The sequence below is a fragment of the Cibotium barometz genome, chromosome 3, assembly GCF_041138505.1.
Source record: "Cibotium barometz isolate CiBa-2024 chromosome 3, ASM4113850v1, whole genome shotgun sequence".
Classification (NCBI taxonomy): Eukaryota; Viridiplantae; Streptophyta; class Polypodiopsida; order Cyatheales; family Cibotiaceae; genus Cibotium; species Cibotium barometz.
The window spans coordinates 38,215,693-38,231,888 of record NC_141048.1 but is presented as its reverse complement, the minus strand read 5'-3'; the positions used below and the strand labels follow the sequence as shown (position 1 = coordinate 38,231,888).

The window sequence follows — 16,196 nt, the reverse complement described above, 5'->3', positions numbered from 1 at the left end:
CAGGTTTCACACTAGAAGATCCATTTTTTCTCCACAGGATTGAGATCTCAAATCGAATTTCCTCCTCATTGGAAAAGGAGGTAGGTTAGATCCTTCACTATTTTCTTTGAAAATAGATGTAGTCATAATATTCAATGAAGGCATGTAGAATTTGTATTTATCCAATGTTTTGGTTACATAAGTCATGATAGTAGTTTAGAGAGGAGGCACTCTCAAGAACACTTAGAAAGAACAATAATGATGATTACATAGCATATTTGTAGGAAGACACATCGAAGTCAAAAGACTTACCTTGTGAAGAAGTCTACCATGGTACCACTTGTTGGCCCATGCATTGTGCTTGGTTTTATGTCATATTTCTCTTTCTCTCTCTCTCTCTCTCTCTCTCTCTCTCTCTCTCTCTCTCTCTTTCGTTCACACACACACACACATGTACGCACACATTGACAACCTTTTACTTTACTTATTTGAGGCTTTCCTCTTCTTGCATCCAATAGGGCATCTAATGAATACTCCTCGTCATTGTAGCATGAAATGATTAGGGGTGGAAGCACACCTGCAAAGGGCCCTTCAAAACCCAAATTAATGTATGATGAGAATTCAAAGAATTGAAAATTTGCAATTTTGCTAGCCCACCTAGAGTAGTGAGCTCACAATAAATAGATCACTTTTTTGTTGTGTTTAAATTGACATTTGGTTCTCTCCTTGACCCATCGGTGGGATATTGTTTTAAACCTTAAGAACCATCAACTACCTTAAAGATGGTAAAGCTTACCTCAGCTCAGCTTTTATTTCACCTCAAGTAGCAAGGAGAGATTGGTTATATTTGTGGCTTCCTTCTTATGTTACTTTATCTCCTCCACATGTTTATCTTTGATTAAGGGCAAAGTGTGGGGCCCTAATTGACTTACTTTGAAGAAATTTGCTGATTTCTAACCCTTTATTTTTGTTCACGTAAATAGTTACATATATACATAGTAATCGAATAGCCAAGTTAGAAAGATGCCTTGCATTATAACACCCCATATAAATAACTCAAGCCATCCTACTAGAACCATTGTGAAAAGTTTTGCAAACTCACGACACTCAACGTAATTGAATTAGGCCCTTTTAGAATCTAAATGTATGTGAAGGGTAACCGTGTCAAAAATAAAGCACCAATTGTGTACTGGGGAATCCTTTAAACCTTGGAAAAACACTAACTCCTTTAATTAAGATTAAAAAGCATGTCTTTTTCTTTTTAACATAGTGTTGAGCTTCATGATTTCTGACAACCCTCTGCTTGACCTAAATCAAAACCATTAATTTCACAAAATATGATGGGGCAATGCATACAACTATGACCTTGTATTTTTTATGTGAGAAATGAAAATAGTCTCAATTCTTCTTTGCCTAGGCATGATTAACCATCATGGGAGTTAGGCTTTGGTTTAGCATAGATTTAGCTGGCAGGCTCTAGCTTGAATGGTAGCACCCTCAGCCTGTGGACGTCCGCACACGTCTTGGGTTCAAAACCGACTCTAGGACAGTGTTATATTGTGTGTGAAATTACCTACCTTAATGATGCAAAAATTAAACAAGCTTGCTTGAGTTAGGACTGCTCAACACCATCTTGGGCAAACGATTTCTATATGGTGTCATTTAATCTACACATAACCATCTCAACTTAATACATAAACAAAATATGAAATTCATGCAGGCCCCTCAAAGCCCTTAAAAGTATCAATGTTGTGTTTCATGGTCCACAACACAACTTACGATATGCTCATTTTCTTGTATCCCTTGTGGCCTTGAGTTGTGTTGAGATTGACTCGTCCATGCAACTACCTTACGCCTACTGACATATCTGGATACCTTCTTGCCTTTGAACTTGGTCATGTACACATCAGTCAGATGGAGAACTCTGAGCCTGTGCTCACACACGGCTCACGATACTTTTCTAAAATGTGACCTCGCGGTCAAGTTCGACACATACAAGGAAACTATTCATCCACCATACTTCAACCAATTTTATTGAGCTTATGTATACTTAAACAGAACATGCCAAAAAAACCAGAAGGCAATGGATGGCAACCATCACACTGGTAGAAAAGCAATGCAATAATTTACAGGTCAATGGCACCTTAGCCTTTTACCTACATCTCTACACAAAAACAAAAAGCAACATGTGCAATGATTTAAACAGAAAATGCAAATGGGGGTTTGAGACAAACCCACCAACACTACAAAAGCATCACCTTCTACAACCACCACAGTGGTGGTCCTAAGAAAATCAACAACCAAGCCGCTACACTTCCTCCTCCAGTCTTTCTTCATGCTTGCTTGTATAACTTGTAACTGAGACCACCACCCGCCGATGCTGCAGTTAGAGAGGACCTGTTTCGATCACACAGCTATTCATGACTTTGATGCCAAGATGCTGAATGGCTGATATTTCTTGGGGAGGGGAGCCACTACAGATGTCTTTCATGCCCAGGAAACCTACCCATGATAGAAAATTTCACTGCTGCTGCTGCAAAGGGGCTCAATCCTTCCTGTAGCACTACTCCAAGGGCATCCTCTCCACCGATTAGTGCTAAACCATCACCGGCTGGCTTGGCATGCTTTTAGAAGCAACTACTTCTAGACGTTGCCATGTGAGTTCACGCCTTTCTCGAGTCACCTTTGCCTTCTCTTCCTCTTCTTCAAACCTGAGCTTGCACTCCTGAAACAACTCCTGGTCCATCTCTAGAAACATTTTTCTCGCATTTAAAGTTAGACTGTGGACAGCCTGATTCCAGTGTCCTCTGGTGTTCTTCTCCAGTGCAGAGTAAATGATAGGTAAGATAACAGATCGATTCTGTGTAGCAAGGCTTACAATGTGATCATTGTTCCACAAGAATAAAGCCCGCTCAGCAACCTAAAAAAAGTAGAGCCCGTTGAACCAAAGTAGGAATCAATACCTTACACCATTATGAATGAATTTCCTATACTTCATAACCACCTAGTGCAATTAGACCAAAACCATCAGGTGCAATGGAAGGTGGTGCTTCTATTGAAATTTGGTCTTGTTTCCTCAATTGAAACTGCGCTGCTAAATTTTCAAGGACCATGTACAGGGTTGTATTGATAGGCTAGTGGGCCTACACAGGTAAGCATGCACATAACCAGGTGTGACGATTGGGGTCTGGGACTGAGCTAGCCCCCAAACCTACTAAGGGTACTGTGCATGGTATGGGATACATCTTGTTGTTTGTGGGGATTGTGTTCAGGTGTTTATTCATGACAACTTCCACTGTTTGAGGATTGTCCAGGGCTGGCGGGCTTATTATGACATGCATCAGTCCCCTATGCATGTGCCAAGACATCTAGAGGACATGTACAAGTTAGAATAAGGCAATTAGGGTTTAGTAAATGTTATGTACCTAACACTAATCCTTGAGATTAGGTCCTAATCTAAGTTGGCTACACTCTCGGGAAGTCTAGTGAGAACAGGATCTATCCACGGGCACTTTTTACCTTGACTGGACTCGGGTTTTCTCCCCGTGGGATCACACTCTAGTGTGTTGGCCTTTTAGGCTTAGGTCATAGTGTACTTTGTACTTTCATTTTTTATTATCAACAAAGTACCTTTCCAGCACATCTATCGACCTCACGTTTCTCACTGTGTGCTTTGTGTGTGTTTCTCTTGTAGAGCTCTACTCTCCTCACCCAACATTGGTATCAGAGCTACAGTACTCCTAGCCTGCAGACATCACCCTGCAGCTGCTGCTAAGCGCCATACAGCCCATACAGCTGTTGCATCTGCTGCCAAGTGCCACCCAGCCGCCCTGCTGCCTGGCGCCGCCCAATGAACAGCTGCCGCAGCGCCTGCTACACCCACTGCTCTACAGCGCTGCCTACACCAAAAGACTCGCATAGGTCCTAATTAACAAAGCCCCAAATCGTTTTTTTGATTTGGGAATTTCTGCCTCCTCCGTCCTTGAAGGCTTCAAACTTGTCTCTAGAGGAGTCTTTGTGAATATATCTACCATGTCCTCTGTCGGCTGGACAATAGATGGGGTAAACATCACATGCATGAAGTCTCCCTCTCACATATTGATATAATGAACGCGAACATGCTTTGTCTGTGCAAGAAAACATGATTATTAGTGTTACGACCCTGTGTTTTTTTTCCTCTGGACAACAAGCAGGTGGGCACGGGCACGGGCACGGGCACGGGATGGACAATGTGAACGGCATCAAATTGGATATGAAAAGGAAACCCAAGTGTGAAAGGGGACAAAAGGGACTTTAAAATTTATAAGGTTTAATAACCTTTGATGATTTAAAAGTATTATTATTTTTAAGCATGCGTTTTGCTGATTGCTTTTGGCGTTTTTGAGAAAAGCGCAACGTATCTATATAAGGTGAAGGGTGGCGAGCTGAAGTCAGGCAGGTTGACACGTGGATCATCGTCGATCGTCGCCATGTGGAGTCGTCAAGGGGTCGCCGTGTGGTATAGGCAGCTACCAAGTGGCTACGCGTGGTATAGGCGGGCTACCAGGCGGGTGTCCAGGCAGCTGCGCAAGAGCTACAGGCGGCGTGTACTGCTGCTGCTGCTGCGCAAGGGCCATGGCAGGTGCTGCTGCGCACATAGGGCTCCAGGCTGCTGCTGCTGCTGCTGTGCAAGGGCTCCAGGCCGGTGCAGCTGCGCATGGACTACAGGCAAGCGACCAGGCAACTGCACCTATGGGCTGCTGCCAGTAGGTCAGCCAGGCAGGCTTCTGGTGGGAGGCCTCACGTATGGAAGACCAGGCAGCAACGGGCAGCCAGGCGGGAGTCAGACAGGAGACTCACTATAGCCAGCCGGGCAGTCAGGCGGGTGCAGGCGGGCTGCATGTGTGGAAGCAGCCAGCACGGGTCTCTCTCTCTCTCTCTCTCTTCGCAAGCAGGTTTTGTTTACGGGATTGGGATATAGAGGATCAAGTTAAGATGCACAGGATGATGTTCTTGGAAGAGATGTGTGTTGCTCTTCAACTTGGACTTATGTGTAGCTTGACACGTCCTCTATCTTTCTCTCTCTAGGTTTTTGGCACCGTGATTGGATGGAGCATATGTGGGTTTATCTGTCATGGAAACAGGACATTGGTTTTTCGAGAGGAAACAGGACTTCGGTATCGAGGAAACAGGACTTCGGTATCGAGGAAACAGGTCTATGGTTTATCAGATACAGGTCTTTGGTTTCATGTGGAAAGCATGTCTCTTGGTTCATGTGAATAGGTTGTAGTTTTCTCGAGGTTACATGCGAGCTATGACTATAGGAAGGACATATGGTTTGGTACAGCCCTACTGCTGTTCGGGAAAGGGTTGTGGGATCCATGATAGAGATGGAGAAGACCTTTTCAAGCAGGGAGGTGCCGTACAGGTGTGCCTTCTCTATGGAATGCTTTGCTATAATAACAAGAGTTTTTATTTGGAAGTCCTCGGTGAAAAGCTAAAAGGAATCCTATTGGTAGAGGATTCTACAAGATGTACTTGGTACTCATATTTGATCAAGTAAAGAAATACCGCAAGGGGCGCCACTGCGTTTTGGGGCCAATCAGTGTCCTTGTATTATTTGCAGGAGCACTCTAGCTCCCTTGTTTGTTTTACTTTTCTAGGTTCCCATGGGTGATGAAGTGTTTTGTGTGCGAGTGTTTGTTTCACCGCCCGTCAAATTTCTGAAGGCCGGTTTCAATTAGCAGCATCTATACCACTCGCCTGTCTATGACGATAGATACTACATCACTTTGCCTATGCTCCATGTTTGAACAACCTCCTCAATCATATGCTTCTACTGTAGCTGTGAGGACTCTATTCTCAGCTCATAGTTGCTGGGCATTTCAAAAAATGCATTTCAAAACGTTTTTGAAACCTTTCATACAAACTAGGGAAGTTTCATACACTTTTAATACAAAAGGGGGGAGGGGGGGATACGTGTTAGAAAGATATTTGTATATACTTAACAAAGCTTCATATCTTTAGTCTTAAAACACGTGAAAATAGCAAGGTTATTTGAGAGCTACTAGGTGAGCCTCGGCAACCTTGACCTTAGCACCTGGCCCAAAACACATAACAAAAGATAAATTCATGAATCATGATTCATATTCCAAATGTGCTCTCGTGGTAGCCAAAATTTGAAAAAATGTTGATGAAAATGTTTCAAATTTTCGTTCGAGTATGAAATGCATTTTTTGGCAACTATGACTTAGATTCACAAGAGGATGTTGCAACTATGGGTTGTTTCTTGCTAAGCCAAGAAACAAGTAAAGTGCCTAGCAAAAAATAATTTCCACTTGTGGAGTGTCCCGTATCAAGTCACCAACCCAATCTAAACTACTATATAGTATATCCATACAAGTTGATATCACCTCATCTTAGTTTGAATATTCTGAAACCCGTGGCTACTCATATTCCTCTTTCATTTTTCAGGTTGGCCATTCAAAAATGCAGTCTTCATATCCAGTTTTTGATGCGTCTTCCAACCATGATGGACAACCAATGCAATTACCATCTGCGCAGTTGTCATCTTTGATTTGGGAGCAATGTCTCTTCATAATCAATCCCTTTTTGCTCAGAACATCCCCTGGCTACAAGTCAGACTTTATTTCTGTTTGTCGTGCCATTGGACTTACATTTGACCTTGTACACCAACTTTGTACCAATCACATACTTGCCAGGTGGCAAATTCAAGTTACTTTTTTGAAATAAAAGCATGTTGCTCTTTCATTTTTGAAGTTCACCATTCAATCATGCAATCTTAATCATGCATCTTCCAACAATGATGGGTAACACAAGCAATTACCATCCTGACAATTGTCATCACTGCCATGGGAGCAACATCTCCTCGTAATCAATCCCTTTTTTGCTGGAAATGTCACTTGGCCATAAGCTGACTTTATATCTGTCTATATTTGTACCAATTACATACTTGCCAGGTGGTAAATCCACAAGATCTTAAGTTGTATTCTTCAAAATAGACGCATGTTCCTCTTTCATCGGAGTATCCCAATGTATATTGCTTTTATTTTGCAAGCCTTAGATGTGCTCTGAGGTAGCCACAGGTGTGTTCACTAGACATGGCCAGCCAGCCAAGTAACTGTGGTAGCAAATTCCAAACAACTGCCAACCTTGAACTTGCTGCTAATGCAAGTGTGCCACCTTAAGCACCTAACAAAAAACTAGATGGCCCGTACAAGGGCCCTCCCCCTCTGTTACGTACCAAGTGCTAATCCTTGGGATTAGTGGTCTAATCTGGCATGGTTAGGGAAGTCATGGGACTAGGAGAAAGCGAGCTAATACATTAGCACTCCTAGTCCCAGGACTTCCCTAACCATGCCAGATTAGGCCACTAATCCCGAGGATTAGCACTGGGCACGTGACACCCTCTCTCCATCCTTGAGAGAGTTGTAGCAAGAGTGTGATATTAGCATGTAGACGAATTGAGGTTATCTAGAGTCCAAACTGTTGCTGTAAGCATATTGCTTACTGCCTTGGGAAATATTTGTATTGTGAAGCTGGTAAGAACTTTATTTCAAGAACATTAAGTGTAGGGAACTATTGCATTGAGCTTGCAAATGCATTTGCCAATATTCCACAGTTATCCTTGTTGGAGGTGGCAATTCTCATAGCTACCCTTGGGTTATCGCATGACTGGAAGTTGTGGTAGATTATCCCATATGCAAGAGCATGGGAAGTCGAAGAGCCATATATAGGGTGTGGTGGCACCTTGTCATAGAAATCTCCTCCGACTGGGTTTTTGGGGGGGAGCAACGGCTGGGAGATGGGAGCCCAACCACCGACATTGCTAATTGCCCTAGGGTGGGGGGTGTGCTATTGCTGCTGACTTTGACATGGTATCAGAGCTCGACATGTGTGGTCCTAACCTCTATTTGATCGACATGCTCGAATTGAAGGAGGGTGTTGGAGGTGGCAATTCTCATAGCTACTCTCGGGTTATCACATGACTAGAAGTTGTGGTGGATTATCCCATATGCAAGAGCATGGGAAGTTGAAGAGCCATATATAGGGTGTGGTGGCACCTTGTCTCTAGCCGGGGTTTTTTTTTTGGGGGGGGGGGGGGGGGGGGGCAACAGCTGGGTGATGGGAGCCCAGCCACCGACGTTGCTCAATGCCCTAGGGTGGTGTGCGTGTTGCTACATGACTTTGACAATCCCTATGTTCTCTTTAATGTATGTAAGCGATTGTCCTATAAAAGGGCTCATGGCTGCCCTTCCTTCCTAAAAATAGTACAATTGTAACCATTTGACACAATGCTTATCAAAGCAGAATATTTTGGCTCCATTCTCAAAGTCGGTTCACATTTGATAAGCCTCAAAGGCGGTTTACCTAATCAGTGGATATTAAGGGAGTGCTATCAACCAATGTTTTATCCTTGGACATGTCCCAAGCTCCAATGTGCTTTAGTTGCAAGGTCCCTGTAATGAGGAGAACCAGCAGATCCATCACAGGGAAGTATTGAAGGTCCAGCACATGGCTGAAAGGTGGAAGGGCAATCGCCATGTTGTTAAGACACTCGTGTGAACACACACATGCCAAACCAAACAGCACCAGACACCAAGGCTGTGTAGCATAGACCCGCGTGTGGGACAGGTATGGGCAGTATTGTACTTATCATATGATGCCACCTACAGGTACCAGACATCCACACCTTTAGATCTACCAGCCTACCCACGTATGGACCTACCAACCTTACCACCAACCGGCTTCAGGGAGATTATGGGGCCCCATCCCCAAAGTTCACACTCCTTCGCGTACTTCACGCCAGCTTCATTGTGCACTTCTTCTCAGTATCACTGATAGTTCCCCTACACCAGACCCCCACATCACAGGCACATCTCAATGGTAGAATGCAGCCAATTGTTCTCGTTCAGAATTCAGCAGTAGACTTTTCCACTTTGTCCATCTCTCTTGGTGCAATTTGAACACTGATTTTCCACCTGTAAGATCCTGTTTGGGCATGTAATCACGCAATACAAGGAAACATCTTACATAAACTAAGGTCTTTGAATAGGGGAGTATCTTCAATTGTGGCCAAAAAAAAACCCCACTAACTTGACAATTTTGATCATTCAAAAAGTACTTCACTAGCAATCCACAACCTCCTCATATTGAGCTGCTCACCCGCAGCATGGCACCGTTTCACTCAAGAGTACCTTGACATGTACTGAGCAAGCATAACAACTCGTGACTTACTTAAGCCATACAAACAAACAATCCTTTCAAGACCATCCATCCCCAAAACAAGCTACTGACATCAGAGAATGCTTGTTACTGATGAGCAACCATGAAAGCACAAGAAATCTGAATAAAAGAGAAGAATCAAGAAACCATCTTCTAGCAAAGACCCTCACCTGGAAATGTGGGCTATTCAAGCATCGCCCAATCTGCCGGAATAAGGGAACCATACATCGTTGAAATTCTGCAGGCTGGGTAGCCTCCAAAACTTCTTCCAGTTCTCCTAAAAAAAGAACCTCCTTGTGACTGTTTGTGACCGGCCAATATTTCAGCAATCCCCTGATCACAGTGTCTGCCAACTTCAAGTCTTTTTCCACAAACTGCGTAATGCAGTAAGAAAGCTGCCGATGATAAATAGAAACACACTTTGGTTTGTGAAGAGGAATCAAAGCACGCACAAGAAAGAGCTTATGCTCCTCCTTTAGTGGCAAAGCAAACCCATTGATAATACTGCCCAGTATTTCCAGCAGCTCTGCAATGCCATTGTGCCTTTCCGTCTCAAAGATGAACCGATAGAATATGTTATTGATTGCTTTTCTAATGTATGGGCGGTGCACCATAAATTTCCCATAGATCCTATGTAGAATGGATTTCAAATAGTCTCTCTCTCTAGAGTCCTCGGAATCAAAGAGGTCTAGAAGTCTGAGCACAAAAGAATGATCGATATACCGCTTCACGATCTTGGCATCTGTTTCTGATGACATTACAAAACGGAGGAAAAACTCATATACAACCTGCAAGTGAGACCATGCTGGCTCCATGGTGGGTTCTTCTTCCTCGGGATCGAAGCTCTCTACCCCTGTATTTTCATGCATAGATGGAGGTAGACCGCGGAACACATTTGCAGCTACCATTTTGGTGGCTTCTTCCATGGCGAGCTCCGAGGATTTGTAATTGGCGGAGCTAATGAAGTCCACAAGCTCTAGTAATGTCTGCCTCTTGATATCTTTCTCCTTCACATTCTTGGTAGCATCAGTGAAGTCAAAGCCTACAGAGCATAGGTTGAGCTTCTTGATGAAGAGATTTTGCCTCTCTGAGCTTGCCACATCTCTGAAGAGGGGGAGAGGCTCATAGTAGGCATAGCTCACGGCACCGTCTCCAACAGGGAAAGGGACAGTTCGGATGCCATTTGCAATGCGGGGCGGGGCAATGGAGCTCAGGTTGGGCAGCTCTGTGCCATTTTTGCCCACAGATCCTCCTGCAGGTGGGGCCAAAACCCGCCCAGAAGGGGCTGATTGAACTGGAACCCCTTTCATGTTGTTCAGAGGAGCTGCAGATGGGGCAGGCAGCCCACCTGTTACATCATTGCCATCAGATTTGGCCGCCTTGGTGCGAGGAAGCCTACCCAGTATTTGCTTGATCATCTCTACTTCTGGTAATGCAAGCCTTTGCTTTTACTTTTTTGCTTTTTGCTTTCTGCTTTTTTTTTTCTTTTGCTTTTCTGCTTCTGCCTCTTGTATTGCCCTCGGCCTCTGATTTTGCCTACCTCGTCCTTGAGGTCAGTATCCTGGCGTCAATCTAATCTGCAGGATCTGTGGGAATCGGATATGCGACCTCTTTTAAAAGATCAGGGTTTCCGCAAGCTGAAATGGCAAGGTGAAAAGGCTAAAAGATCAGGGTTTCACCCAGCTAAGATCTGTGCAAATCAAATCAGCCCACAGGCTGAAATTTAGGTTTTCGACAGGAGGAAGGGTAAAATTAGCTGTAGAGAAAGAAATTTAAGCTGAGCACATGTGACAGAAGAAGAAGAAGAAGCTGATGATGATGATGGTCAGAGGTAAGAAAGCACGGCAGGAGCAGGAAACGCCATGGCTAGCGTAATGATAGGCCCCCGACGATAGCTTTTGTATTTGTCATGAAGAAGAATAAGAGATCTACATTGGCTGATTCACTCGTTGCATTCATACTACTACTATCTATCCCCATATACGAAGTTGGATACATCACATGGCTATGCCTCATTTCTAGGCTGTGTGGCAATGCCCATCATCAAATGTTGTTATCATGATGATGGGAGATCCCCATCATCATCAAACTTTCTTCTTCTATCTCTACGAGTAGCCTAGACCTGCCTCTTAGGCCCGCCTTCGGTGGGTCGATTTGCTGACCGGTGTAAACCACTCTAGACACATGTTTGTGTCTATGACACACATGTACAGAGAACACATGCATCGGTGTAAAGCACTCTACACACATGTTGTGTCTATGACACATGCACATGTACATAGAACACGTGCACACACACATGGAACACAGACACATAGAACATGCACATCCACATAGGATACACATGTACATAGCATATGCATACATGCATACATAGACGCATGCATGCATGCGTTCATGCACTATGGATGAGTGTGTGCACACATGCCATTTTTTGAGGTCTTACACATGCATACCATGAGTTGCCACATTATAGATGCATCAAATGTTTTATGCTACATTGGACGAAAACTTGTATCCATCACACAAAATAACATACCTAAGATACATAAAAGCATATTAAACACCACATGTTTCAGATAGAAATCCCAATAAGATATTAAAGATATATGACCCGCCCGCATGGATTTCTTGTGCATTGTAAAAGTAACCCTATGGTGACCCACACACCGATACCATATATTGTGTATGACATATTTTCACTCTTACTTCTTGATTTTACATCTTTAAGAAAGAAATTTCACAAATACAATTATGAACTCAACACACACTCTCTCTCTCTCCCCCCAATAAAATGCAACACAAAAACATGTACGTGTGTTAACAACATCTTCTAACAAAAATAAGAGCATCTTCAAACCAAGCTCATGACATGATCTTTGCTAGTAGCATAATAGTCAATGTTCTAACTTATGAAAGGATCAATCTAAATGCTAGTAGCATAATGTGGTTTACACTTTTGAGAGCACTTCACTATGGGTAATACAGCTTCAAAGCCAAAAATAAATAAATAAAAATATCAATAGTCCAAAAAATGAAAGAGGTAAATAGTCAATGTTCTAACTCATAAAATTATTAATCTAACTATGAGAAGCATAATCTAGTTTACGCTTTTGAGAGCACTTAACTAAGGGCAATAGATCATGTCCAACAACATAAGATGGTGATGCATCTCCATCACATTTAACAAGTAATGTAGACATCTTTTTCTTTCTTGAAAAAATATTTTGTGGATTTACACACACACATAAGTATTAATAAAAAGACATAACAAAAACATTAAGGAACATACATGATGATTAACCTTACCACAAATGAAAGCAGACTTTGTCGAAGGTGTAGTAGGCACTATGTAAAACCCATAACAAAACACAAAGCTCGTGTATGAGCTATGTCAGATCCAATTGTATGGAAGCGAGTACCCCTAAAAGGAGGCGACACAAGTCTAACTTCCTTATTACACCACCCCTTGAATTCTAGGATTCCACAGCCTCATCGCATATCTCACTTGCATATCTCACTAGCGAATATCCTCTCCACCAGTTCTCATCAGCTCCACTCCCCCTGTAACATCCACCACTTGAGCACGGCCAATTGAAGTGCCCCATCATCTGCACGTGTGCCTCGCTAGCATCACCCCTCTCTACTTCCCTCTCTGCCCTGAAGCTATTGACGTCGCCCAGTTTCAACCCAGTGTTGCCCCTTTCTATGTTGCATAGTTTCAACTAATCCGCATGGCATGAAAGCTTTATAAGGCATTTTAAGCCTTAACCAAGGCTTCTTAAAAGCCTTAGTATAAGGCTAATTAGAGCTTTAATAAAAGACTTATAAAACAAGCCTTTGCTTCTAGCTGGACATTGTGAAGCCGCCTGTAGCATTGAAGAGAAGACCAAGAGGAGGAGTCTACACAAATCAGAAAATAAAAACTAATAAAAAATTCCCTCTATTTGGTAAGAGTCAAATCCAATCAATCACTACATAAATTTGGGGTTTTTCTTATTTTGGGAAATTTTTTTTGAGAATTTTTTTTGGGGATTTTCGTTATAATTGGGCCTTTTTCAAATTGGGCATTTTGTGTGACATTTTATGCTAATTGGGATTAATAAGCTTAATTTCAAGCTCCATGTATTGCCAATTTCTTTCCTTCTTTAATCATCCTATCTACCTTCATTTTCTTAATCATGGCATCACCAGTTATTACTTCATCTTCTAAGTTCCCAGATAAGTTTAATGGATAAGGATTTCATACTTGGCAAATTAAAGTAAAAGGGCACTTAATCAGAAAAAACCTATGGGGTCTTGTGAAACCATTGAGTGAGGAAGAGGAGGTTGCTACTAGAGCTACCATCGCCGCATTATAAGCCAAAGATGAACAAGCCTTGGGAGTCATCATCACATCACTTGAAGATAATTTTATACATGACATAGATGAAGCCGATACAGCTGCCAAAGAGGGGGTTGCTACTACTAGAGCTACCACAGCTGTATTACAAGCCAAAGATGAACAAGCCTTGGCAGTCATCATCACATCACTTGAAGATAATTTCATACACTACATAGATGAAGCCGATACAGCTGGTTGCCAACGCTTGGGAAACCCTAGAGAGGATATTTGGAGCTAAGGCTAAACATTCCAAAATTAGCCTCAAAATGCAATTTTATGGGCTAAGTATGGTAGATAATGAGGGCATATCTACGTAAATAGGCTCAAGAGGGCATATCTAGTATGGTAGATAATGAGGGCATATCTAGTATTGTAAATAGGCTCAAGAGCCTTATGACACAATTAGCGTATGTCAAATTACCTACTCCAGAGGAAGATGCCATAACAATCTTACTTAAAAGCATGCCTCCCACTTTTGATCAAATTGTGACCGTTCTAAAGGAGAAGGAGCCCATCCCTTCTTTAGAAAGTATTATTAACTCTTTGCAGGAAGAAGAGAAGAAGGATTCACACATCCTAGAAGGCGCATATGCTGTGTCGTACCTATGCGATCATACCCAGCTATACGACCACTACTCGCCCACAAAGCACCAGCCTCATTGGCTCTAAACTTTACTGTCTACTAGTAGTGCCAACTCTAAGTGTGTAATGCTATGAAAAGAATGCTAGATTTGACACTCACCCTACTCTTTATTTGGGAGCCAACTCTAAGTGCGTGTAGTGCTATGAAAAGAATGCGAGATTTGACACTCACCTTACTCTTTATTTGGGAGCTACTTATGGCCATTGAATGTTGGGAGAAGAAGATTAGGGTTAGGTTAGAGTATTCATGTGGGAGACATACACAGAGAGAACAAGGGAGAGAGAGAGAGAGAGAGAGAGAGAGAGAGAGAGAGAGAGTTGTGGGGATAAGTCAACTCATGGGAATGAGTGTGTGACTGCCCTATCACACATGTATATTGCACTAGTACACATAGTGCACTTAGTACATTAAAAGTACTAAGTGTACTATGTACTATAACTTATGGGCTTGTACACACTATAAGGGTGGGCATTATGCCTTTACCCCAACAACCTCCCACTTAAAGGCAAAGTGCCCTTAAATGAAGGAAAAGAAAAAATCAGCATGTACATGATAATATACAAGGCCATATCAAGGCTGAAACTGGCCTCACCCATCAAGTGTCTGCAATGAGCAAACCGCTCCGGAGGCAAACTCTTTGTCAACAGATCAGCCGGGTTGTCATCCGTATGAATCTTAACAAGCTGAATTTGCTTGTTCTCTATCACCTCTCTAATGAAGTGATACTTCACATCCACATGCTTCGTCTTTGCATGAAAGACAGGGTTCTTTGCCAACTGGATGGCACTCTGACTGTCACAATGCAACAATGGAATATCCCCTGTATAGCCCAAATCAGCCACTAACCGAGATAGCCATAATGCCTCCTTGCAAGCCTCTGTGGGCTGCAATATACTCGGCCTTTGTAGTAGATAAGGCAGTGCACTTCTGCATCCTGGATATCCATGACACAGCACCTCCTGTGAATGTAAACACATAACCGGTAGTAGACTTCCGGTTATCTGGATGACCGGCATAATCCAAATCCGTGTAACCATGCACTAATGCATCCTGTTTGCCAAACATCATAGTTATGTGAGCCTTCAAGCTTCTTGATGTGAAGCAATGAAGAGCTCTCACCTGTGGTTGCCATAGCAATATGCAACCTGTCAATGCCTGACTCCCTGCAAAATGTGCAAACACTGCACCAAAAGCACACAAAGTGCTCACAGTTGTTCTCCCAAGCTTTATCTCCCACTGCGGAAGCACAAATGCAACTCTACTCCCACTGTATGTGATGAAATCACCAAAATCTGGTTGCTGCAGATTTAGGACAGCACCTTAAATGTGCTCTGTTGCCCTTCCAAAGTACTGTACAGTAGTACTAAGTGCTCACCTGTGATGTACCAAACCTGTACCGGCAAGTACAGCAACTGAAATTGAACCTTTTCCTTACTCAAATCAGTTTACAGCCATGCCAAAACTTGCACAAAGCTGTGCCAAATCTGTACCAGCAGATACAGTAGCAATAAATGCTCTCCTGGCTGTCCAAATGAGTGAAAATCAGACTTTTATAGTCCCAAACACTGCATACAACAGTTCCGAACAGAAATTGGGCAAAAGCCCCTTGACTGCAAGCTGGTTTCTGAGGATTCAAGGCATAAATGTCTTGCCTGCTGCTTTGCCAAGCTTAACAAGCATAAAATCTTGAAAAGCCCCTTGATTTGAGATCAATTTATGATCATACATGGTACATTGACGCACATGAAGGCATCCTTAGAGTGTTCACAATGCTTCCCCCTGGCCACATATACATCCACCAATACATGAAAGCCCCTTGATTTGCACTGCAATTTGCTGCAATTTTGCCCGAATGTGCGATTTCTCACATCATACAGCATGTATGAGTGCTTAATTGCACAATTACATCAAAAGCCCCAAATTTCGACATCCAATTTCCGGCAAATTGATCCTGATTGTGACCAA

At 42.8% G+C, this 16,196-nt stretch overlaps 1 protein-coding gene across 1 annotated transcript; it reads right to left on the bottom strand.

Annotated features, from left to right (window-relative positions):
• Positions 1–1,989: 1,989 nt before the first annotated feature.
• Positions 1,990–11,144, bottom strand: LOC147640035 (serine/threonine protein phosphatase 2A 57 kDa regulatory subunit B' beta isoform-like). Its single transcript, XM_086776461.1, has 2 exons — positions 9,375–11,144; positions 1,990–2,899 (listed from the first exon to the last, which is right to left on the bottom strand). Exons 1-2 carry the CDS (start codon positions 10,620–10,622, stop codon positions 2,576–2,578), a joined length of 1,572 nt encoding a protein of 523 aa, XP_086632587.1. The 5' UTR covers positions 10,623–11,144; the 3' UTR covers positions 1,990–2,575.
• Positions 11,145–16,196: the final 5,052 nt, after the last annotated feature.

Bases quoted from the DNA above. Each gene is read 5' to 3' on its own strand.
- LOC147640035 (XM_086776461.1), bottom strand. From the start codon at position 10,622: ATGATCAAGCAAATACTGGGTAGGCTTCCTCGCACCAAGGCGGCCAAA. The intron at 2,900-9,374 runs GTGAGGGTCTTT...TACTTTTTTTAG, and splicing joins TGAATAGCCCACATTTCCAG to GTTGCTGAGCGGGCTTTATT.